The following is a 24972-nucleotide window of genomic DNA, read 5'->3' on the forward strand; positions in this document are numbered from 1 at the left end:
GAGACACCCACGACTGGAGACTGAGCTTATAGCCTGAGTAGCTGGCGGTTTTTTGGTGTCAGTTTGTATAGTGACAGATAAAACTGCGCGAAAGCTGGACCTCACTCATTTAGGATAAGAAAAAGCCAGCTTAAACCCTCCCCAGCCTCTTGGCCAAACTAACCAAGCGCCCTAGGAGAGGGCATAAATATTGTAATGAACAAGCACCCTTAGATGACGGTACCCAATAGGGCTTTTCAATTATCCCATCATCCTGACCAAAATTTTCGCTCCGATATTTCCTTTTCGGCATCCTGCATCCCGAGCATGCTGTAAATCCTTCATTAAGCCCCCCACCCTCTAATACCCGCCCCCCCCCCCCTTTTGAGGGGAAGCAAGATTTACGGTACTCTCAATCCCGATTTTCGACCCATTTTGCTTTAAAATCCAGAATCCCGGCCCTCAAATAAGGGAAATCTCGCATCCCGAAAACTCTGTTGGTAAACGGCCCAGGTGCTTATTCCAGGATCGACAGAATGTCTTACTCGAGAGGGGCCAGAATGATGATATTGAAATCAAAGTAATAAAAAAATCATTAATCACCAAAAATGCGTTGTGCGTTAAGACAGATTAAAATTTGAAGGAGGCTGGGAGGGCACTCTATTTGGGGTAGGGGAAGGGCATTTAATTTGATACATGCAGATAAAAGAACATTGCAAACACATGAAAATAGAGATAGATAACTGGAACTGATTTGGTATCTCAATATACATTCTCACAATGTTTACAGGCAGGGCTCTCAATGAGGATAAATCACTTTCTTTCCCAGAGGGGGCGGGTGACTCTCATATAAAAGTGAGGGCGATGCTTGTCAGAAAATTCAAATGAAACCCCAAAGGGAGACCAAGGTGGGTATGGCTCAAGCTTAAACCGACCCTAAGGGAGATTTTTGTGTGGTCAGTGTCAGGGCATTTTTTGTAAACTTCTTCATGTACAATACGGAACAATACCTGAATGGGCAAATATAACGACTTTCCATCCTAAACACTCTATGTGGGACCAAAATCTGCAATTTACACTGCAAAGCGAGACGATTAACATTTCCTCACTTTTATATGGGATTCCCCACCTCCTGGGCTTTTCTTATACACTGGTAATAAGATCTCAGTCCCTGTAGATCACCCACGGAAGACAAAGGATGCCTTTGGCTTTTTAGGAATTTATTTGTAAAGCATACAATACAGCAGCTTACTGATACTGTTCAAAAGGAAACTACAAAAGAAGAGATATTTACAAAAGGCTATGTAACAGATTGCAGTTCTTTAAAGTGGATGACGTGTTCTCTTCAATTTTCCTTCTATCTCCGGCCTGTTTTTTGTGTGCTGATATATAACACTGTAACAGAAAGGAGAAAAACATCATGGCAACTTGCAACGAGCATTGTCCTAAGCCAGAAAGAATTCTTACTCAACTTTGCATATAAGATAATAATCCTGACTTGTGTTGAAAATCACACAAAAACACAAACACTCTTGCTCCAGTGATAATGATATTGAATGATATTTTCTTTGTCTTCAAGTATCCATACTAGGCTGATTTAGCAACAGAGCAGGAACGTACTAAACTTGACTTCCAGTTCCCAATTTGCCACTCGGCCATTGGTCAAACCAGTTGTTTGATTTGTGTGCACCGTCATCAAATGACGTTCCCGTTTTGTCGCTAAATCAGCCTACTATCTTAGTGACACCCCTGCAATTATGTGCATCTACGCACAACTCTTTTTGTTGTGCTATGGTTCTATATTTTTCCAGTCCTGTAACAAAAGGTTGACACTGAAAGTACAACATACCATTGTTTCCTCTTAAGAAAGCATCTCCATACTTGTTCTTCAGCTAAAAATAAATTCACAGATGAAATTTATTTCACTAATGGAGGTGAAGTTTTTTTTTTCAAGATGAGTTTGTTCCTTTTTATCTGATACATACAAAGTTTGGCCAAAAAAGTACCTTCCTAAGCTTAAATGCCTTTCCTTTTTTTCTTTTTTAGAAAAATAGAAGTTTTCTTAGATTTTCTGTGGTCTCTTTAAATGATGATAAAAATTTTAAATACCACAAGTTTATAGTTTTTATTTTTAATATCATAAACAATGCAAAATAAAAAGCGTCACATCCTGTCTATTTATTGCAATTGGCTCCAAAAATTCTTGAAAAATCAATATCAACAATAGTAAAATTTATTACTGACCAATTTTGTCACTAATCTAACTGATCCGCACAAAACATTAACCAAAAATTTCCGACCAGAACAGAAAAGAGGGCTTTTTCACCTGGCCATTTGCATACTCTTCTGTTTGTTCAAGAGCGATGTTCATGTAACCATCAAGGCAGGCTAACACCCCTAAAAGGACAAGTAAAACAGATGCCTGATGAATATCATCATCAACATCATCATTATTATCATCATGACCATCATTCAAGAATCATGGTGACAATACACCACTGATACAAGGCAAATTTTAATGCAGCACACACTCTTAAACAACTTCAAACAAAGGCTGCCACGTGTCTAGTGACTGATGCTTCACACTTTTAAGCTGAAGATAAGTGTTGATGAATTGTCCAAACCTTGTGCTAGGGTTTGAAATTAATGGTTGTCTGGTTGTCTGGGGCAACCAAAAATATCAAGGGGGCAACCAATTTGCTGATCAGTTACCCCTTGGACAACTCAATCTGCTGAGGCATAAGTTCCTAAACAGAAATACTTGTTGCAGCTTTTCGCCATGGAAGGGTTCATGATACCTAAAAGTTAGTTGAAAGTAAAACAAATGCAGAAAAAATAGACTCCGAATTCAATGTTTGGCCTTCTTTAAACAGCAGTTTATGTATATGTTGCGGTTAAATTTTATCCTTGGTTCAAAAAATATTATATTTTCCTTTGTTTCAAACTCACTACCATTGTCCACAAGTTGAGCTAGCATGAGATTCTATCTCCAACTGTGAGACTCAGATCTAGAAAGAGTTGGTAGGTACAGTGTATACTATGCTGCTTTGAGAGGACTGGGGGCCGGGATTGCAGCATCAGTAAAACCCCACGTCTATCAGGCTATTGCATTTAATACCCGTCCCCCCTGGTTGAGGAACCATGGAATTCTTCAGGGGTAAGTTGTAAAAACTGAGGATTTCTTTAGGGGTAAAGTAAGAAAATATGGAATTCTTTGGCGGTAGAGATTTCATTTTCATGAAATTCTTCAGGGATAGGAGTAAGGACCACTATTCTTTGGAAGTTTTCGGGAATTAAATGCAATTTTATTTAGTCTTCAGGGGTAAGAAGAAAAGGTAGGTCCTCAACCGGACGGGGGGGGGATACGGATATTAAAATGTAATAGCCCATTCTAACCCAAGAATCATGTGTATCAGTGCCAGGTTTGTTAGGGACAGCATAATTAAACTTGGAGGATAGACTTTACATCATTTTACTGGGTAGAGTAAAAAAGAGGTACAGGCTGGTACAAGATTCCACAACACAAATTCCATTTCCCTTACTTTCTGGATCTGTAAAAGGACCATTTCATGCAAAACGTTCGAGTTTCGAACAAACGTTCATACACATGCTTTTCACTCACAAGCAGAAAGCTGTTGCTTACCTCGATAGTCGACGCCATTATTAAGTTTTACCACTACAGGACGGCCTATGATTTGCTTTAAAAAGTCACTAGGTGTTTGTTTTTTGCTCATTTTCAAATACTTTCACTGGAGGTGAAAAACGGATAACGTACAGCGTGGGACAACGTTAAGTATCCAAGATGGCGCCCAACTTGGACCCAGTACTTCTAATTAGCCCACGAACTCACGAACGCCGACGAACGCCACTACCCGAGAGTACCCTCTCCCCTCCCTAGGCATTTTCCCCACTCCTATGAATCTTTTTCAAAAACTTAAAAAAAACCCTTGTTTTCTAAAGCTCTTGCCCAAGAGGAAAAGGAACAGATGACACTCGTTGGAAAGAGAAGGAGGAAGGAAGAATCCAGAATCACGAGAAATCCAAAAGTAGCTCGCGCGAGAGAACACCTAATAGGCGGAGGAACACGGGAAGCATCGCAATAATTCGTTGTTCATGTCGCAAAAAAAAAAAAACAACAACAACAACAAAAAAAACACTTGCTCTTTATTGGACTTGGATCTGTACGGGGAGCAAATCGGACGCTTTTCCGAAACAAGAGGAGTTTTATTGGGACCCTAAGACTAGAAAAAAGTAACATGTCAAGTAACTGCTCAAAATGTGCCGGGATTTTTAGAGGACAAAACTGTTCATACAGTATCAAACAGGAAGGGGAAAACTACAATCATCACAGGTTAAAACAGTCTAATCGCTTTATTTGAAATAAAGTTATTATTAGCATCTTTCTCTATAATTGACTGTACGTATGTAGATCTGGCTGCCGCTCCATTCACGCATTCACCACTTCAATCTTCTTTACCAGACCCTCTCCAATAGTCTGAAAATCTGTTAAGACCGCTGATACATTAGGAACGACCAAACTGGGAACATGTTTGGACTGAAATAAATACAACAAGACAAAATAAACAAATTACCACCTTTGCACGAATGAAGGAAAACTATCAACACTAAGGACCTTAATTTTCAAAGTATCCCATAAGCGCCGTAAAATTCCGAAAATTGACCCCTTTGTATAACCCCCAGTGCCTTATACTTGGCAATTAACCGCAAATATACCAACAAAATAAGCCACACTAAATCGGAATACCTATAGGAACTACTACTAGGAGTAATCGATTTCTATGAACTTTGACACACCTTATGAAATTTATCAACGGGATTAAATTTTACGGGGTACTTCATGGTGTTGCAGACACCATTAGTGGTTACTCATTTGCGTTGTCATTTATAATATGTAAAGAATTTTAGTTTTTGTAAAGTTCTTGCTGTTGGGTTTGACGTCGATGCCCCAATATAATCGTTTGCACATTGCAAAATTGCTGATACAAATCTCCTTTTCAATTCGTATGAACCTGGCAGATTTTGAAACGTAAAATCGCCCTCCTACAATAAGAACCTCCGTATATAAGCCCCTCAAGGCCGCCGAGATTATCATCAGCGGAATTTTACGGTAGTACTTCAGTTATATAGCGCCAAAGAAAGAGTAAACACTTAACGACTTGCATGCATAAACTACAAGTCTGTCGTTCTTATCAGTATCACCGGTCGGATTCAATCACAGGTTTTGGTTACTTTATCACCCAACCTTTATTGATAAGAATCACATACTTGTAGTCGTTTACGTTAAACATATTATAAATTGTTACTAACCTTTTCACTTGATTTGGCGTTGTCTAAAGGCATTTTGTACTGAGCGTGCAGCACCTGGTGAAATTCAAGGACAAGAAAATAGACCATCAGAACACAGTTCTATTTTATTCACCCTTTTACAGTCGAAGCTCTCCTTGCGACCACTCTCATAAGCGACCGAGCTCTAGTCACGAACACCTTTGCGAAAGCCCGTTTGAACTGCGGCTTAAACTTTAAACTTTGTAATGAAAAGCTCTCGTAAGCGACCGCTCCCATGGGCGACGGCGACCACTTTTGGGATTACCCAGCTGGACTTTTCCTTTGTTTTTAAGCGCTCGTAAGCTATCCCTCACAGTCTTATTCATATCAATCAAAAAATTGGAAGCAAAGTTTAGCCGTGTCTATATCAGATATAAAAACACTCATTAAACATTATTTTTTTCTTTTTTCTTTATGAATTATTAATGAGTTTCTGAAGCTCTCGTGAGCGACCATCCTCTATTGTTTTACCATGCCATGCAGTCGCTCACGAGAGCTCATTCTCGCAAGCGACCAGCTCTAGTTACGACCACTTTTTCGAATTTCTGAGGTTGTCGTTTACGAGAGCTTCGACTATAGTTGTTATATTTCTTTTTATACCATCTGTCTTTTGCAGCCTAAGGCCTAGGCCAAACGTCGAACTTTTCATGAGACGAACCGAACTCTATTTCAGGTCGACATGAAGTAAGTTAAGATCGTCTGTTAGGTCAGACGTCGAACTTGGGACGCGTCGAACCAATCAAATGAATCAGAACTACCGAAAAAGGCTTAATATACACTATCATACGAATTTTTGATTTAGTAGTTTAGTATATCGCGTGTGAACATCGATGTTTGTCCCGGAGACGATCTTCAGATGTTCTATCCGTCTGAAGCAGACGGAGAGAACGTGTTGGACGATCCAAACTCATTCAGACGAACCTAGCTGAGCCAGACGTCGAACTTTTCACGGACTTAACTCACTTAAGTTTTCACACGTCTCTTATTTCCCATGTTGGCTACAACTGGGGAACAATATTTGTCCCTGCATCACTACTCATGAAATGTAGATGGCGTTCGACATACTAAAGTAACTTAGTGTAGTTAATACCTTAAACTGAGCTGGAACAAAACTGTGGGGCTTCCATATAACTCCAACAAAGTCTCCTCCAAATACATCATAAAAGAAGAGGGCGATGTCCGAAAAGGCTTCCTGAAAAACGAAAATAATACAGTAAATTGAAAAAGGTCAGGCGTCTGAGGGTTTTCAAAAGCTGTTTTTTTTGGCATTCAACTCTTTCTTTCCCTAAATTCTGTGCAGCTGTTTCAGGTAGAAGGATACTGTATACAGGCAATCTGTCCCAGAATGTGCGTGTATGAATCCAATATGACGTCTCAAAATGGCGCCCCTATCGAAGAGATTTGAACTTCCATTTCTCAGAAACCAACGTATTATAGAGCCCCATCCTTTGGAGATTTCTAAATCTATATCTAAACTTTCATATTAACGAAAAAAAAAAAAGAGTCGAGGTACTTTTTGAGGTTTTAGCCTTTGTCTTAAGAAGACATGCAACGTAGTTCTGTCATTGAAATGTGCGGATAAAACCTAAGTATGACCATATTTATATAGAGAACTCTACAGCACCTTCCTAGTAACATTGATATTCAATATTTTACAAGAATGAAAGTTGTGATTTCAATAATGGCTTGACACGAGTACTTTGCTGATCAGGAAGAATAAACATTTTTGACATTTCAGTGAGCTCAGTGACCGCGCCTGAACCTTATTCCGGCGTCTCCTGTAAAAAATTTGTAATTGGAAACTTAAACGGAGGCGACATTACCCCATACGTCACTCGGTTAGTTCTCCATCAGAAACTAATTGCTCACCTTGAGTTCTCTAATATACAACTGAACAGGGTCGAAGTTCACGACCGGAAGTAAAACTGAGTGACGCGATAAAGAGGCTTGTTCCGTCACCGGTTTCAAGCGATCGAGCGCCTGGTTTCCACGAGGAAGGAGGCGGCTGTGCAGGTGAATGATGACGTCATAGTGATCCAATGGAGGACGGAAGATTTGCTAAAATATGAATACAACAATATGAGAAGTAATATAACAATATCAGTGGTTCAGTGATTATAATTTAAGTTCAAGTGTTTTAGTGACATGGCTTGCGAGTACAGCCGACTCTCATCGTTCACGTAGGCTTTATTACTAGCCGCTGTTCGGAAAATGAGCCCGCGTAACTCCGTCTCGACCCAGTAGAAATTTACGGGTACCATGCGTTTCCTACCTTAAAGTCTGTCGTCTGCTGCGCACATGTTTCAATCTGTTGTTTCAAAAGCGAGTGAGATTCCCTTGCCAGCAAGGAAAGTCTGTTAAGAATCTGTACAAAAAAAAAAGAGAGAACAAAACTTGGGAAAAGAAAAAAAATCATAAACAACAACAACAACAACAACAAAAACAGAGAAAACTGATATGAATCACTAACTTTTCAAGAAAACAGTATTATGCAGAATACATCACGGTAATTGAACTGAGTGGAGTGTAATTTGGTCTGAAATCATGCGCGTAATTTTAAAATGGGACGAGCGCACAGCGCGAATTCGATTTGAAATCACAAGTATGATTTCAGGCCAAAATTGCACGACACAAAGTTAAATTACCACTTTACTACAGCCATTTTGAAACCGTACAATTCAGTCAACACCAACATTTTATTGCTGTAGTAGCCGGTTTGTTGAAAAGTGGACACAAAAAGGCTCTTACATCTCATTTGGTATTTGAAACAGAAATAATGTGATATGGTGCAAAAATACTGCGATTTAGAACAGATATAATTCCATTTAGAACAGATGTGATTTCAGAGCAAAAAATATGGTGCGATTTGTGAGTAAATCACACTACTTGGAGCCAAACAGATTGCAGGGATCACCAGTGATTTCAAAATGGATATAACAAACAGAACAATCAGCTCTTACCAGGAAAGGTAAAGCGGTATAATTATTTGGTAACTGAAAGATTTAAAAACAAACCTGCGTGGTAGGTTTATCCTTGGTCCACAAGGAAGTAAACTTGTCTTTAGGAGTTGCAATAAATAAAGTCGGCAGCTGTGCTCTGTTATTTGAGAACTTTGAGGTTATTTCCTGGTATTCTTCCGCTGAGCACAGAGAACAAAACTGATCAATGTCAATGAATGCAGACATAAGATACTTTTTTCACGGAAATTCTGTAAAAAATATATATATTTGATGAGAGAAACCTAAGATTTACTTACCGGAGATGTCGTTATTGAAATTCAGGACGATAGGAATGGAATGCCAGTCAGTAGAGTAAAGAAGGTGAAGGAATCGGAGAAAACCAACGAGAGGAGATCTGCAAAAAAGGATTTTATAAATTGTGTGAGGAGGCGGTTTCAAACACAGCATTATTGTTAATCCCAAGTCAGCATAATTATATTCAAAGAGCCAATGACGAGAACCAATAACCATCTGGTGAATAAATCAAATCGTGAACCAAATACGAGTAGACGGCGCTAAGCGCGAGAAAATCGGGGTGCAAGCGAGGCACGATTGGTTTTGGTTTCACTTTTGACAGTTTTACAGAAAATCGCAAACTTGACCAAGAAAATAAAGGAGGGAGTTATTTTCTGTTGGACGATTACTTAAAGAGTACCCAACTGCCATAATAAACATCACCACACTAAATTTGCCGTTTCGTTAAATTTGGTATGTTACCTTGGAGAAGTGAAAGGGGCTGGAGAGAGAAACAGGGAAGCCACAAGTAATTCGATACATTCTTCAGTCACGTGATCATATAGCAGTTGAGCAGAAACCCATCGTTTGGCCAAGCGCACCGTTCCACTAAATGCAGTGAACTGTTGTTCTATACTGAAAGAGAAAGGTTAAGGTAAGCGGTTAAAAATTTGCGTCAGTGAAATACGATCTTGTCAAAAATTGCTAAAGCGTGAAAAACAAAACAAAAATCAAATGAAACTAAAGGTACTCAAAATTTTGCTGAATACATCTTTTTAGCTTGTGTGTTTTGTTTCCTCATTACAGACCATGTGATGCTACCTCTGGGAACTGTATTCTACAAAAGTCGCGCTATCCACGTGCATATTCGTGCATAACTAAAGACAGAAGGCAAAGTCCCTTGAGAACTTCACCTAGTCTGGCTTGGGAAAATAAAACCTACAAGGTCTACTTCAACAGATGCCACCCGCAAAAAACGGCCGCTAAAAAACGCGGGAAAATAAGAAGTGAGACCACACAAGCTGTAAGCTTTGACTTTCATCGCATATAAAAAACGTTGTATGTATATGTATGTAAGTAAAGCGCGGGAAAACATGTAACAAGTGTCAAGCGCGAAAAAAGGGTACAATCATAAGAAGATACTTGATTTCCATTTTCCTGACTGGACCAATAGCAGCACTGGAAACACGTAGTGATTAATTAACATTAAAACTGGTTTCCAGATGGTTTTCAAAAAAGGAGAGCAACAAGAGAATTCGACATTCATCTCATTATGAACTCATCGTCAGAAAAATAGCACATTATTTACGTACCCATGGAGTGTACTTGTTAAGATTGGTAGATGTATTATTTCTCTTTCAAGTTCTTTAGCTGCCTTGTCGTCTTGTGCTTTACCATCTTTAGTGGCGGCACTTTGCTGCAGCAGCACCATTTCTCTGTAATGCATTATCTTTATTCTGAATACAAACCCATCCTTACGAAAAAAAAAAAAAGAAAAAGGATACACAAATGTGCGACATTAACACGAGCCAGTGACAATCAACAACTTCGCGCTAGCTTACGACGACAAGACAGGTAAGGGAAGGGGGATTAATCGGCACATAATCACAAGGTTTCTTAGATCAGGTTTATCAGAGGAGGCAAGGGAAACGAATAAATAAGAGATCATACTAGCTACAAGGGATGTCCTTTCCAGAAGCCTTGCTTGGGATATTGTTTGACTAACAAGCCCAGCCACAAAGAAGGAAAATGTGTTGTTCAGCACCGCGCATGACCATCATCGTCATCGATTGTCATCATCATCATCAAAATCATTACTTGCTAACCTTATGCACATCCACGTGTTTAGGTGATACAGCAGTTACCAATGAGTACTCTGTCTTAAGTAATTCGGCTATTCTGATGTGAAAGGCAGCTTTTATATGCTGGATAGCCGTCACATCATCAGGCCATTTACCACTTGTCTCGAACTGTAATACAACTGTTAGGAAGAGCAATTACAAAAGTGTTTGTCTGTAGACTAAGAGGCTTCTTTACCCTCACAAAGCGATAAAATACTACTGTGATATGAGGTTAGTTTTCAATCAATTTCAAGTTGAGGTTGTTTTTCAAGAAATTTTTATTCCACGAGGCATTTCATCCTCTGAGTGTCAAAAGTAGTTTGCAGTGCTACACTGTGTCATTGGCCTAAAGATGGTCAATCGGGAAATTTCCGTCAGCTAAGATTTGTCACAGCAATTCCGCAGCTATCTTTGGGCTTCTGTTGCAAGCGACCAGTTGCTCTCAGTGACTGCTCGGTTTATAACCCTGTCAAATCGACAATAATTTCAATTACCCAGGGCTCGAAAAGATGCTTTCCGCAGTCCTGGACAAGAAGATTTTCATGTGCTGGAAATAACTTTTAAAGCTTACTTGCCCAATGGGCAATGGTCAAGGCGAGTCATCCTCTAACAAAATCATTAACTAAGACGGGCAAAAAGTGGCCCAGGCAAGCAAACTAGAGGGCTGCTTGCCCAAAGGACAAGCTGGAATAAAAATTGTTTCGAGCCCTGTTAACGAGTACTTTTTCCAAGTACCACGGGTGGTCACTAACAACAAACTGCTCCCGCTGCAGTGCTGTACCTGACGGTACAATTTAGCTCTCAAGTGACGTAAGCCGCGTGACGAAAATGCCGTTCCCTCCCAGGCAGCGTTGGCAAACAGTGGCTATTGTGCAACCACGCAAGCAAAAAGAATTCCGTGAGCTAGGCAGACTATCGACAACTCGTACTGTAAAGCACTTACGTTCTGTAGGTACGATAAGGAACTCCAAAACACACTGCAACGCCTTTTTTTACCTTCTATTGCTGGACACCAAAAAGTGTTTTTAGTTTCCGAGGGAACAAGTACATTATCCGCTAACTTTCCCTCATCTGAAAATGGTTTTATTTTGCTGTTTTTGAAGCAAGGAATTGGAGGAATTACCTAAATCAAAAACAGATAAACGTGCAATTATTCTTCAAGCATGAAATCTAGTACTGAGCACACTTTATATCAGTAACGTCAAAACAGATAAACCAGCCAAGGTAGCCAGAGACAGGAGCGTTCCCTCAGAGGAGCTAAGGGGTCCAAAGGATGCATTACACGTTTTCCCACTAAAATACTCGTTGTATGCTACTACTAGCCTGTGAGCAGGCTCATTTGTTTGGGGTATCCGGAAAGTATTTTGGCGGCGGAGCCGACAGAGCGAGCTGTGGGGCGGGAAAAATTTCTCTCGCAGGCTTAACCGGGTTGCGCTGGAGGCTCTAGCACTTGGGTATTTTTTTGGGTGGGTATGTGCCGCCCGGGACTCCAAATTGGCACCCCGTTTTTTATACTCCGTTCTAGAAAGTTTGTAAATTGAAATAGCCCTGTTTTTTTTAAAAAGATATTTCTTTATTTGTTAGACTTATACATCAAATAAATGCTTCTTCATAATCATCCGGAGTACGTTTCCTGTGCATGTGGATACAATCGCACGGAACCACGCTCGTAAGCTAACGATTTTCCTTCTCCTCCCCCGTCCCTTTCTTTTGAGCCCGTCTCCATCTCCCTCGGATACATTATGGACTCGTTCCAGACTTCCGCACGCCTATTTATCCAAGATGGCGGAGTCAGCGCTCGTGGCTCGCGCCAAAATACACCCGCCCTGGGGCTCGTTTCTCGAAAGTCCCGATAATTAACGGGCCCGGTAAGCTGTTGCCGTTTACATTAAAGATCGAGGTTTCAAAAGTTTTGCATCTAACATGATAAAACTATCAGTTTTCGAAACAAAATGGAGTAGTCTGCTCATGAATGTCATAAATAAACAAATCATCCCGTTTAATTTCTGTTTTAATTACTCGAGATATTTTCTAACTTTGTATGGGTCTCAAAAGATATAAAGGCTCTGACTTCCGCAGTAAAATGAGCTCACTTTAACAGTTCCTTTTTTTTATAGCAATTAAAATTTTAAAAGCAGTGGAAAATCTTGCGGATCATGTTCTTCATTTCTTGTCTCACATCTCTAATCCTCCAACAATAAAGCGCTGGGTTTAAAGAAGAATTTAAGTAAACGAGAGTTACAAATGATTCCCAAAGGATAGCTATTTCGGTCGAATTGTTTAGTTTATCAAACAACCTTAAAAACCCTAATACGGTATATGGAAAATAGCAAATAAATAAAGCTAACTGCACCCATGCTACGCTGTACACTGTCTTCTTGTATCGAGCTATGTTCAATTGATTCCCTCCTCCATTTGGCCGCTGTCCTTGTTGAGTATTGTGATGAACCTGAACTTGTCGATAACGAAGGGTTCTAAATATCTTCGCGTAAGAGAATACTGAGACTAACAAGGAAAGTGTTAATAGAGCACAGAATAACCAAAAGGCCATTTTAGGTAGTTTTGGATATTCAAAGATTATAGTACCTGTAGCTTGAAGAGCACTAATCAACCAAAAACAAACTATGACCACCCAAACTCGCCTTAATGTTACAGTGTATCTATATCTCAGCCCTAAAAACAGGGCAAGAAGTCTGTCCACACTGATGGCGGCTGATGTAAGGAGTGATACTGCAGGAAGCAGAGCAAAGAAAAAAGGGTCTGCACGCGGAATTGCGACATTCACAGTCCAAGTTGTGAACCGGGGAAAGTGAATAGTAACATACAGTGGTTGAGAGATAAGTCCAACTAAGAGATCGGTGACTGCCAGGCATCGAAATAACAGTTTTGTTGGTGGATAAATGGACGTCACTTTATGAAGAGCAATCAGGATCAGAGCGTTGCCAAGAGATGCGGTGATAGCAAGAAAAATATTGAGGCCTGCAAGAATTGCCATGCTCGTTGAAAAAGCATTCCATGATGTTACTTCAGTCGCACTTGTGCTGTTTTCATATTCAGTTGAGTTTGCCATGTCTTTACATTTGTTGCAAAGGAACTACACTCGGTTTAATATGTATGGAAAGAATTCCTTCTAATTTTAGTAATTGCTTTTGGAAACAACACAGGAACTGTAAGCCTTTATAAACAGTTACTAAAAGTAATTAAAGAGATTATGACAACAGGATGTTTTTAATTGGTTCTGAGCTAAACAGAATGACTGTCACGTTTAGAACTGCATGATTTTACTACATACTGGTCAGTGGTCTTTGAACTACTAGCGTATCCTGTTCAGTTATTTTTCTGTTGTTTCTACGAGCTAAACCTAACCTAAGAAGCTGAGTATGCCGATTGTTGAATTTAGGAGAAAATTTCTTTGTTTGATTAAGTATCTTAAGATAGCCGTTCAATGCACGAACCCTCAGTCCGAATATAAAACAACGAAATGACAACCACCTTATTGGTTTGATAAATGCGGTCGCTTATAAACGATATGGGCAGACTTGGGCAGGTGATCTGTTTACTAAATTTTAAAATTAAAACAGTAAACCGATCCTTACAGCAGGAAGATTGTTTTCTTTCTTTATCTTTTCTATCACTCTTAAGGATCAGTTTACTGTTTTAATTTTAAAATTTGGTACTCCAAATTTTACTGATCCAGGTCTACTAAACATGACTATAAAAGATCCGGCTGATCCTCACTGGTTTGTCGTCGTGGTTTTGCCTTAACAAGTGTTTCTTATCTATTGACTGAATAACCAATAACTGTGTCTCCGTCTGCAGGCAAGGAAGGCTTAAGCAAGACTATTTTTCTTTCCGTTAGTGTATTTAATAATGATGATAATAATCTTGATTAAGCTTGTAGTCATTGCAGTTGTTATTTCTTTAATATCTTGGTTTGTAATTTGCTTTCAAGACTGCTTTATTGTTTTTCTTATATTTGGACAATTTCAAATGGATTGAAACATTTATTCTTAATTAGCGGTTCATAGTGACCAATTCTGTCTTTTGTCATATATTAGTTTGTCATTTTAACGACGCTACGTTCTCTTAAAACTCTGTGTTTTTAGTAGTGGTGGTTCTTCTTTATTTGGACCAAACGGAAACATACCACTGAACAGGGCCGTATTGGTCCAAGGGTCTTTTGTTTTAGAAAAGGTTAACAGTTTCACTATTGAGCGTCTTAAACGCACGCGGGTATCCGGCTGCAGTTTTATTCATCGGATTCAATGTATGCATTTTTTTAATTGGATGACAAGTTGGTGTTCTTTTTAAAAGCTGAAAACGAAGTCACGTTTTCAGTGTAAAAATAAAAAGTTTCAACTTTGCCAGAAAATTGATGGATAAGGGATATTTTTCTCATCTGAACCGTTGGGTGGATTCTTAACCGTAGCATTTGCCCGGGCTGGGATTTATTACTAGCAATAGTCATAGGCGTACGGGCTATTTTTTGCCAGGGGGGGCGGTAAACCATTTGCCCAAAAAATTTAGCAAGTTGCCCAAATTTTTACAAAACAGTCGAACAGAAACGAGGGCTGATGCAACAAGATAGGCCGTACTGGCATATGAAAATGGCTCCATACAGTTTTTCAGGGTCAACACCTGCCAAGTTTGAGCATAAATTACGTCGCCATAAACAAACATTTTGAAAAGTTACCACCACAGGTGTATTAGATAAAGATGAAAATTTGTTGTGATCAGGGTTGCAATGACGTCGGAGTTGTTATAGCAACGAAATGAAGCCATTTCCTATTATACTTGCAGCAATATTTCTCTCTGGGAACTGTTCTTCTAAAATCGATCACAGGAGCTTTTTTCTCCAATAGTCGCCTCGATGTTCGTGACGTTAAAATGGAATCTGTAAGAGCGTTATCGAGATATTTTGGGATAAAGTTTTTATCGTTGGAAATACGGTAAAAAAAGGAAAATCTTGATGTTTGGCCGTTATCTGTAGAAAACGATGCACTTTTGACATGCAATTTCACCTCATAGTAGTTTCAATCTTTTCAAAAACGTGGGTGATAGATCATGGAGATAGCTCCGGCCAATTGCTACAAAGAAGGATTTGATTAGTATGTATCATGGCACTCTTTTTAGCGGTTTTGTAAACATTTCAGTCTACTTTAACAAATTATTGAGTAATTTTTAAACCGCTCGATAGAATTTTTAAAAAAATCAAGACTCTTCTCGCAATTCAAACTGAGAATTAGTCAGCCACTTCTTCGCTTTAAGACCCATTGCTGATGCTATCTGCCATACACTGTTCTACGAGCGGAGATGATTCTAGAAAGTTAAGCGGAAGTTTATTCTAATAAATTCACGAGTGGAAATAGCCCACTGCAGTACAGTGCCCAACAATAAAAAAAATCAGCATATGATACCTTTCTCTTACAACCAGAAACTCGTCACGTGTTAGGCAGACACTCTCGTGTCAATGTAACTGGATTATTACGCCGACTTCAGGTTAAAATAGAATATATTTATCTCTTCAAAATAATACTAAAAACATGGAGACGTCTTTAAAAACTGGCTTTGCCCAAATTTTCTCGTGCTGCCCAAAAAATCTGAGTTGCCCGAACTTTGGGGGGGCTGCAGCCCCCCTCGCCCCCCCGGCCCGTACGCCTATGGCAATAGTTGACACTACAGCTGCCCCCGCTCTGTATATTGTCGGTCAATAGCATTCTTGCTCGTTGTGTAGCTCTTTGAAATATACCGATTCATAAGGAAGATTTTCACACATATTCCATACAATCGGTGAGATAAATACAGGAAACGCAAGGTTCCATGCACAGTTTCAGCTCGATTTACACAGCTTTGATCAAAACATTCTCTGTTTCGAGAATAGTTTATTCTAAACCATAAGAAAAGATTTAAATAGAAGTTGAATTTTTCGCTATTTCTCTTTCACTTTTTACATTCAGTTCATTTTATTTGCCGGAAGGCCTTAGAAATTAAAAGGACGTTTGATCAATTCACACCCGCGCATTCTAGTCTTATTTTAAATTTTATAGCGGAAGGACATCTGTGAGCAGCAGGGCGGATAAAGGTTGGGCGGTGAAACGAGCGCGTCCGAGCAAAAAGGTGTGATGCAGTGGACTGGTGCTCTGCTTAGAAATGTCGCCTGTTTTCGACTTCGGTCAGGGCTTGCGATGTGGTTTGTACATTACACACTGCCGCTGTCATTGAATTATGGCGGCTTGATTTGTTTTCTTGCACTTCTTCCTCGTTCCTTTGTGCTGGTACGCTGTCTCCGAGAGGCAAATGTTGCTATTTTTTGCGGGAAGTTTAGTTGGAGTAGACAAACATCTCTTTCAAAAGGTTTCTTTTATTTTTTCCATGACTCTACCACTGAATTATATTTTCGTTCTGCTACTCGCCAATGTCGATGTTATTCCAAAACAAAAACAACTAAGTACTGTCTAAAACACGAAGGAAAATCTCATCCATGGCAAAACTAAAAGACAGCAGATCGTGTTTCACTGACTAGATGACGTGTATTTTATAAATGCGTGCAGCTTGTACAAGGTGAAACCATCATCCTTCTTTTTAATTTTGAAAAAAACATCTCATACGTGTTTCTGTTTCTTCGAAACTTCAAAATTAGTTTCCCCTCAGTTTTTATTGTTTACCTTGTTTTGTTTTAGAGAGAAAAACGGAGAAAAAATCTTACAACTAACCTCAATAAATTTTGTTTACATGCGGTTGCCGGATTTGCAACGCATTGCGCGAATCGCCATGGAGCGTTGCTCCTGAGAAGCAAAGTTTGAAGAAGTACAACGCCACTATATCAATATATATCAATCTAATTTTTTGTTATGTTATATAAAATTTATCCCCCTTTAACATATGTAAAAATTGAGGTTAAGAAGTGTTAAGCTTTTGCAAACGAAACGGCGAAAGACGATTAGGTGATATTCAGTGGAAGGAGGAGGTATTCAACACTTTCAAATTAAACTCAAATTTTGGCATTATACGACCAACAAGTTTGACTTATAGACGTACAGACACAAACATATGGAACTGTTTATTGATATTGTTATGAAACGAATTTATTTTTTTAACATTGTAGCCTGAAATTACAGAAAGAAAATGGGATTTCCGGTTCGCAAAGAGGAAAATTTCGCCGGCCTTCAAGCGCACCGGAAGCGCGGAAAGAGCGCTCGTGCCAGTCCTACTCCGCATCACACATTAAATGAAGAGCGGAGCGCTCGTTTCACCGCCCAACCTTTATCCGCCCTGGTGAGCAGGGAATAAGTCAGCACAGAATTTGATTGTCGGCGAATTTCTGTAATCGTCCATCGTTCTGCTAGTCTTATTCCGGTCAAAGAGAGAGAAAGAGTGTCTGGCAAGGTTTCCAATGAAAGATTTGTGAACTCGTGTTTGGAAAACTCTCCAAGTGTTTATATATAGACAGTTATACGCACCTTATAACTTCTTCTGCGCTTTACGAGTGTCGTTAAAATTTTGGCCCGGGACTCCAAATTGGCACCCCGTTCTAAAAACATTTCCCCTAAAATTGATACCCCGTTCTAGAAATGGGCCAATTTTTTCTACCCCGTTCTAGAAAGTTTGTAAATTGAAATAGCCCTGTTTTTTTAAAAAGATATTTCTTTATTTGTTCGACTTATACATCAAATAAATGCTTCTTTATAATCATCCGGAGTACGTTTCCTGTGCATGTGGATACAATGCGGTTAATTATGACGCAAAATCACGCTCGTAAGCTAACGATTTTCCTTCTTCTCCCCCGTCCCTTTCTTTTGAGCCCGTCTCCATCTCCCTCGGGTACATTATGGACTCGTTCCAGACTTCCGCGCGCCTATTTATCCAAGATGGCGGAGTCAGCGCTCGCGGCTCGCGCCAAAATACGCCCGCCCTGCACGCTAAAACACAATAAAAGCAATCTGTCCTTGAATAATTTCAAATGACTGCTTACAAAACTGGAGCTTTCGTGCGTTCGAAATATTATACCCCGTTCTAGAAAACGCCTCTGAAATGGATACCCTGTACTAAATCAGGAGCTTCAAAATCACGACCCCGTTGGGCGGCACATACCCGTATAGGTAATGTATGGGAGTACCCCCCCCCCCCCCCCCCGCGGGGGATACCCGCCCGATACCCCAAACACTAGATAACTGCTTGATTGACGTCAAAAACACCATAACTATTAAGCTCGAAATCCGTTCGCTTTGCGCTTTATCCCCCGTATAGGCCCGCTATTATGCCACTAGAAGACAGGACAGGGAGAAGAAGAAAGCGCGCAGAGAACTGAATACTCTTTCGCTTTTTACTACAGTTGAACCTCTCAACCATGGAGACAAAAGGAAGTGGCCGTTGAGTCAATGTATGGACTGTCCGCAAGGAAGTGGCCATTGTAGAGAGGTGGCCAATGTGGAGAGGTGACCGTTAGTGGAGGTTCGATTGTAGCGGAAGGCTTTGGGCAAAGCTATCGGACACGCTTGCGAACGTTGTCTTCGTCCACTAAACCAATCAAACGCGGCCTGCATTTGCCTTCCCCTTCGCTAAACCAATAACATTACATCCTAAGGTTTCAATCATTTGACGTTTTGTCAACGCTGACACGAAGTAATCTCAAATCTCTTTTTAATGGTACTACAGAAAAATAATTAATCTGACACTTGCATTATAGATTGAAGAAATTTTTTTCCATACCTCTGCACCCCTGAAAACAGGACTTATTCCCTGAAGCGTGTTAACATTGAGTGGCAAATCCAACGCACGGATTTGTTTACATAATGCGTCGTACACCTGGATCACCTTCTGAGCATGCTCATCACCCGTGCCACTGTTTCTGGAGTCAGCGGTCTGTAGCACACAGTCCAGCTGATTTGCTACATAAGTCAGTGATTTTGGATCAACTCCGCCATGTCTGGAAGGATGAAATGGTTTTTGTTAATACGTGAACACAAGAAAGAAGAAAATCAAGTGTCTTATCGAAATAAACCGTAATAAACCACGAATTGTGAAGATTTCTAGGAAATGAGTTTTATTTTGGGTTTGAGATATAAGTTAGGGTTAATTCCAAAGTGACAAAAGTGACAAGAAGCGTATAAGGATGATGTTACAGTCAAACCTTCGTTAATACAGACACTGAGGGGGCCGTAGAAAGTGTCCGTATTAAGCGGGTTGAATTTAGAGAAAATGTAAGGGCTCTCTTTCCCCAGGGACAAAGCAAACTGTCCGTAATAATGAGGTGTTCGTGAAGCGGGTGTCTGTAAAGCGGGGTTTGATTGTGCTAGTCTTTTCATGGATTCTATTACAGGTCAAAAACCAAATGTTAGACCGTGAGAGTTTGTCTTAGAAAACCTTCCAGTACTTCCTCTCGTTCAAAGTTCACTACATGAGCGAACAAATAAAGGCTCTTCGGGCAATATCAATTCCACTGATTATCTAAAGAGATGTTCCGACAATTATGTCAAGCCGGGTGCGATACCTTTTAAATGACAAAAACCTTCATCATACAAATATGTCAATATGCCAGACACGGAGAGTTACGAGGAGTATTTTAAAAAGCGTGCCATAAAAGGCAACACCTGACTTCCGGCTAGTCTTTGTAATTGCTGCGACTTCAACGTAGCTGTAAGACCTCACCTGTGTAGAAGATGCTTAATAATCCTTTCACAGATGACTCTTCTTTCTGCAATACTGTTACAAGGCCACACAACAGCCTCGAGAATCGAACCGTCCTGAAATCGCCGCAAATCTGACTTCTCGCCCCAAAACGCACGGAAAGACTTCGCCTAGGAAAAGAACGAACGAATAGAAAAATAAAAAGCGGGAAATAAGCATTGATTCTCAAAAGTACGATTTTAATCAGAAGAAAGTCAGGTTGACGTTGTTCGACGGTCTGGTTAAAAAGTAGTTTTCCACTTAAGAAAAACAAAGACCCCACTACAAAATGATCAGTTTTATTTTTCATCACTGTTCAACTACTTCCATATCATGCGATATTATTACCAAAGGAAGCGATGTTATTCAGCAAACAAACAAACAAACAAACAAACACACAAACAAAACCCACTAACCTCTAAACTGTCAGCTTGGGGCCCTGTGTCAAGGATGGATTGCGCATGATCAGAGTCAAGCATCAGACCCAGCGTGAGACTGGACTGGCTTGTGGATGGCGGGGATTTATTTACAGGCCACTGTGTAGCATGAAAAATAAATAATTTAATAGTTACATACAGCAAAAGAAGTACCACTTAAAACAGTTACAACTGCATTGTCAGGGTAATTCTTTCTGTAAGGGTTGTTAAAGGTGCAACACCAAAGGGATACATGTAGTTTCCAGGTGAATCAATGAAAGGAAAGCAGTAAAGTACTATTTGTAGAAATTTTCCGAGACAGCATGAGGTCACTTTTACCTAACTTCTTCCATTTGTTTTCCTTCTACTTATTTTCTTTATGGTGAAAGAAAATAAATAAATAAAATAGTTTATTGGGTTTTTTCATTCTCCGTGACAGTGTTCCATAAGTACACAGTACTGATTAAAGTGGTGTTGCAAGCGGTGAAGGTTGAAAATCAAGATAATGACTATGGTTATATGTAGAGCTCGAATTCAGACCTACAACTCTCCAAGGAATTCAGAGTAATGGGTAATGAAAGCGACAATCACTACTGGTAGGGATGTATTTTGAGCTACCTGGTAAGACGTTTGTGGCTTATAACACAGCATTTCAACTCTCTTTCCCAGGCCTCTGGTGACAAGGTGAAGCAGCCAATCAGCAATAACTGGGGTCCAATCTCCAGGATGATCCATCAAGTGGGTCATAAGGTCATTTCTTTCACAAATGGCCTCCAGATCACCGATATTTGGAATTCTGCAAAACAAATCACACACAAAACTCACACATCGAGAGCCATTTAAAAAGGATTTGGATGTGAAAAAAATGATTTTACTCGGCAGATAACTCCCCCGTATACAATTGCCACCAACAGAACTCTCTGACATCATAAAACAGTTTTGTGCAAGATTTACACACTTAAACCTGGACATTTGCAACAACAACAACCGTCAGAGCTCAACCTCATCATTCCCCAGGACCCTCTCCTACTCGGCCTCCAGAGTGAGATGAGAAGGAGAGGACGCTGGAAACCAGGTGCGTAAAGATTTGGTAAAAGACAAAATTAAATAATGCTTTTGTGATGCTCAAATGTACAAACTTACAACAAAAATTGATCAAAGGTTTGTGTGAATGGGACAGGTTTCATGAAAAGAACTTCAAAGCCATCCAGAAACCTGTTGTCCAAAAACGCCATTGATAACCTGGCTTCATGCTGTAACTGCAAATAAATATATAAATGATACAACAAAACTGCAAAGAAAGCATTTTTAAAATTGGTGAACATTCTGAGGTTCCAAGATTGGCCGTATACTGACCATTCAAAACTACACGATTGAAAGACCTTTTCTGATATTATTTGCTGAGTGTTTTTCTTTAACTCCATACACATGAGGCAGGCGTTCGTGAGGGACATAAAATGGGAAGGTAAAGGGGCGCATGTCTATCAAGTTCTCTCACACCTTTATTACTCCTTTCCTTTCAGTTCTTGCCAAGTATTTTAAATTTCAAATTCTTTTTTGATTAATCTTGCTTGGGGTTTTAAAGGACCAGAGGGAAGGTACACTATTACAAAGAATAAGAAATTTTAAATTTTTTGGCCACAAAATTCAATAAAAAAATACGTTTTTCCTAAGCCTGGTCTATTATAAATTCTCTAAAAACATGGGCTATGAAATGAATGTAAACAGCATAAAGCTGTCTTACATCTGAGAATTTCAAAAATAATAATGAAAGCTGTTTGCAATACATTTTACATTTCTTCGTTTACGTGTCATATACACCTTTTGACAAGAATTAACAACCTGGTTGCATAAAAAGTAAAACAATAAAAACAAGCAAATAAACCAACAAAGACATGGCCTGTTGCTATACAAAATTTATTTTGCGAGTCCTTATAGTGTTTTCAGAGAACTTACTTATTACAGGATGCAGTTTTTCATGTAAACAATAATTTAACTGCCTTTATAGATGCCAACACCAACAGGTACTTACTCTTTGGTACTGTGCTGCAGACATCTCAGCGCATAAGTTAAGATAACCAGATGGATCAATAAACACCACATCAAAGGTGGAATGAAAATCTTCCTTGGATGGCTGCAATTACATAAACAAGTATCACAAAACTTTCATGTGCTGACAGTATACTTGTGTAATAGATAAAACATAAGACACACTGTTTCAGCTGATATCCTGACAACAAGAAGTGGGTTGAAAAAATTACATACAGCCATGTCTCATGAACTGAACTGAGCTCGTGAGCAAACATTTACATCTGGAACAGAAGGGTGCAAAGTGCTTGTCCCATAAATGGCGTCTTGGGCAGAATTGGCTCTTAGCCAGATAGTGACCAGAAAATCGCTCGACTTGCCTCAAAAGTTACCTTTGGGCAAAATTTTTAGAACCAAATGGGTAAATGAGATTGAGTAGAATAAGTCAAGTTAGAGATGCATTCCAATAAATGATTCACAAGTTTTAATAGGGTGAGTGTATAATCATGCATTTCTACCAGAGCATAAGGAGATGTTTTGACACATTAATTAAACAGGCCTTTTTAGGTGGATCTCCACCCTTCGATTGTGGGTCATGACATGTGTAGGCAGGGTTGGGGTGAAAAAGAAAGTTAAAACTAAAATAAACTAACAATCTACCAACGCCTTACCAAATTACTGTCTTCATTATTTTCTCTGCTCATGGTGATTCCCTCTTTGGTCCAGTCAGTTGAGCCTACATGTAGTGCATTCAATAGTGAACACAAGCAAAAAGTAATTGAGACTTTCATACATATAGAAAGGTGCTAGCACAGATAAGTATTGAGTAAGAAGTTGAGTAAAAATAAAGTGCTTGACATGTAAATTATTTATTTACCATTTTGAAATTGCCCATAATACACCTTGTAACCCCCTCCCCCATTATTTTACATAACCATTGTCTTCAATTTCTCTTGGGATGACTGTAATACTCAGGAGAAATTTGAGACAATGGATATCCATTTTTTTGGGAGGGGGCAGGGGTGGGAGATGGGGGGTAAATGTTACAGGACAAAATTATATTCAGGTTAAAATTTTTTAACCTGGATTGAATTTTGACCTGTAGCATAAACATGGTGTATTATGGGCAATGTGCAAATGGTGAACTGTGTGTTTCCAGGGCTCAGCACCTGGTGGCCCTTGATGTACTATCATCCATGGGTAGCTAGCTAGGAAATCTCTAGTCTTAACGTGGTAAACTGCATATGCTGCATAATGTCATATACTATGAGTTCAAAGCTTTGGGCACCCTCTACAGTTCTTCTTACAGGACAACCTTGGTGTTGATTACTTACCAAGGAAATGAAGTAAAACTCTAAGGATCTGATATGAGCTCATGTGTTTATTAACTTTCCTTGTTGACAGTAAATATGCAATCATCATAGAAGATAAAAATCCTCCACAGCAACCAAGTCCCTGTATAAATGAAATAATGAGTTCTTCATAAATGTATCAGCCTTAAAAATTCAGGAGAGTATAACAAATTTAACGTACAATTTGTAATGGTAACGGGACTGAGTGGAGTACAATTTGGTCTGTAATCATACGAGTGATTAACAAAATCAGACGACCGCATAGAGGGAATCAGATTTGTTTAATCACTCATATATGATTACAGACCGAATTGGACGACACGAAGTTCTGTTACCAATTAATCATAACTTTAACAAAATTAGTGATGTAATAGGCTATTTTGTAAATCAAAACACAAGAAATTCGAAATTTTGATGCTAGCCGTGAAAAAAAAAGCCATTTAAGCACGCCCGTGATGGCGCGTACTGTCCAATATTATTACTTAGGCATGACGCATACTGTCCTATTAAACTGTCCAATTAAGGCTGAAATCAGGGCAGTTGATAGCCAATCAGATTTGACAATTTTTTATGGTTATGATTAATATCCTACTTGTTGTATGGATTACCTCCTTGACAATAAGTAATGTACTTTTATGAAACAAACCTGATCAAACTCTCTCTGATGAAGCCAAACTTTAAGAAGTGCCACAGCATCTTTCATCCCAAGGAAGTCTACCAGGCAGTTATACAAGTAATGAAGGTGTTGCTCATAAAACATGTCTGACAACACTGATGCATTGTAATGTGGGGTTGGTATACCTGTGTCTGAAATACAAAACAAGACAGGAGGAGGATTCACTGAAAGAATAAAAATTAAAATTCTCTTTGTTTGTATGAGAGGAAAACTGATCAAGACAAAGGTGAAAATCAACACCACACTGACAATTACCCAAAGGGGTACAGCTGTACATGTTAATCCCTGACAGCTTTACCAGAGCCCTTTAGCATCAGGGTTCTCATGGTTAACGGAAAATGGCAAACCTCAGGATGTCCCAAAGACATGTTTTTGCCTTTGTATTTGCAGTTTAGGGTTCATGTTTGGATAGCAGGAAGGGCTTCCTGCAGTACA

General features: G+C 39.4%; 3 protein-coding genes across 4 annotated transcripts in view; all 3 read right to left on the reverse strand.

Annotated features, from left to right (window-relative positions):
• Positions 1–1182: 1182 nt before the first annotated feature.
• On the reverse strand, positions 1183–3789 carry LOC140937388 (U6 snRNA-associated Sm-like protein LSm6). Its single transcript, XM_073386943.1, has 4 exons — positions 3623–3789; positions 2306–2376; positions 1829–1871; positions 1183–1374 (listed from the first exon to the last, which is right to left on the reverse strand). The coding sequence occupies exons 1-4, from the start codon at positions 3711–3713 to the stop codon at positions 1337–1339; spliced, it is 243 nt and encodes an 80-aa protein (XP_073243044.1). The 5' UTR covers positions 3714–3789; the 3' UTR covers positions 1183–1336.
• A 499-nt stretch (positions 3790–4288) lies between these two features.
• The window catches only part of LOC140937385 (nucleolar protein 6-like), a 49829-nt gene continuing 29145 nt past the window's right edge, over positions 4289–24972 (reverse strand). Inside the window, exons 7-26 of one of the 2 annotated variants that reach the window (XM_073386940.1) lie at positions 24508–24701; positions 23844–23964; positions 23181–23245; positions 22514–22615; positions 21625–21740; positions 21100–21277; positions 20482–20601; positions 20048–20196; positions 19109–19325; positions 11396–11522; positions 10385–10539; positions 9872–10032; positions 9042–9194; positions 8582–8679; positions 8340–8464; positions 7598–7690; positions 7195–7383; positions 6416–6517; positions 5308–5361; positions 4289–4534 (exon numbers count right to left, since the gene is read on the reverse strand). In XM_073386940.1, coding sequence (XP_073243041.1) covers positions 4427–4534; positions 5308–5361; positions 6416–6517; positions 7195–7383; positions 7598–7690; positions 8340–8464; positions 8582–8679; positions 9042–9194; positions 9872–10032; positions 10385–10539; positions 11396–11522; positions 19109–19325; positions 20048–20196; positions 20482–20601; positions 21100–21277; positions 21625–21740; positions 22514–22615; positions 23181–23245; positions 23844–23964; positions 24508–24701 — 2627 coding nt within the window. In that variant the 3' untranslated portion in view covers positions 4289–4426. The remainder of the gene's footprint in view (positions 4535–5307; positions 5362–6415; positions 6518–7194; positions 7384–7597; positions 7691–8339; positions 8465–8581; positions 8680–9041; positions 9195–9871; positions 10033–10384; positions 10540–11395; positions 11523–19108; positions 19326–20047; positions 20197–20481; positions 20602–21099; positions 21278–21624; positions 21741–22513; positions 22616–23180; positions 23246–23843; positions 23965–24507; positions 24702–24972) is intronic. The other variant, XM_073386941.1, reaches the window with a different exon arrangement.
• Positions 12528–13522, reverse strand: LOC140937387 (histamine H2 receptor-like). The gene has a single exon (XM_073386942.1). It carries the CDS (start codon positions 13467–13469, stop codon positions 12528–12530), a length of 942 nt encoding a protein of 313 aa, XP_073243043.1. The 5' UTR covers positions 13470–13522.

This window comes from Porites lutea, chromosome 5 (genome assembly GCF_958299795.1).
Source record: "Porites lutea chromosome 5, jaPorLute2.1, whole genome shotgun sequence".
Classification (NCBI taxonomy): domain Eukaryota; kingdom Metazoa; phylum Cnidaria; class Anthozoa; order Scleractinia; family Poritidae; genus Porites; species Porites lutea.

Coding starts and splice junctions, on each gene's coding strand:
- LOC140937387 (XM_073386942.1), bottom strand. CDS start 13,469: ATGGCAAACTCAACTGAATATGAAAACAGCACAAGTGCGACTGAAGTA.
- LOC140937388 (XM_073386943.1), bottom strand. CDS start 3,713: ATGAGCAAAAAACAAACACCTAGTGACTTTTTAAAGCAAATCATAGGC. Junction 2,377..3,622: donor TAATGGCGTCGACTATCGAG/GTAAGCAACAGC, acceptor TTGTCCTTTTAG/GGGTGTTAGCCTGCCTTGAT. Junction 1,375..1,828: donor TTTCTTAAGAGGAAACAATG/GTATGTTGTACT, acceptor TTTCTGTTACAG/TGTTATATATCAGCACACAA.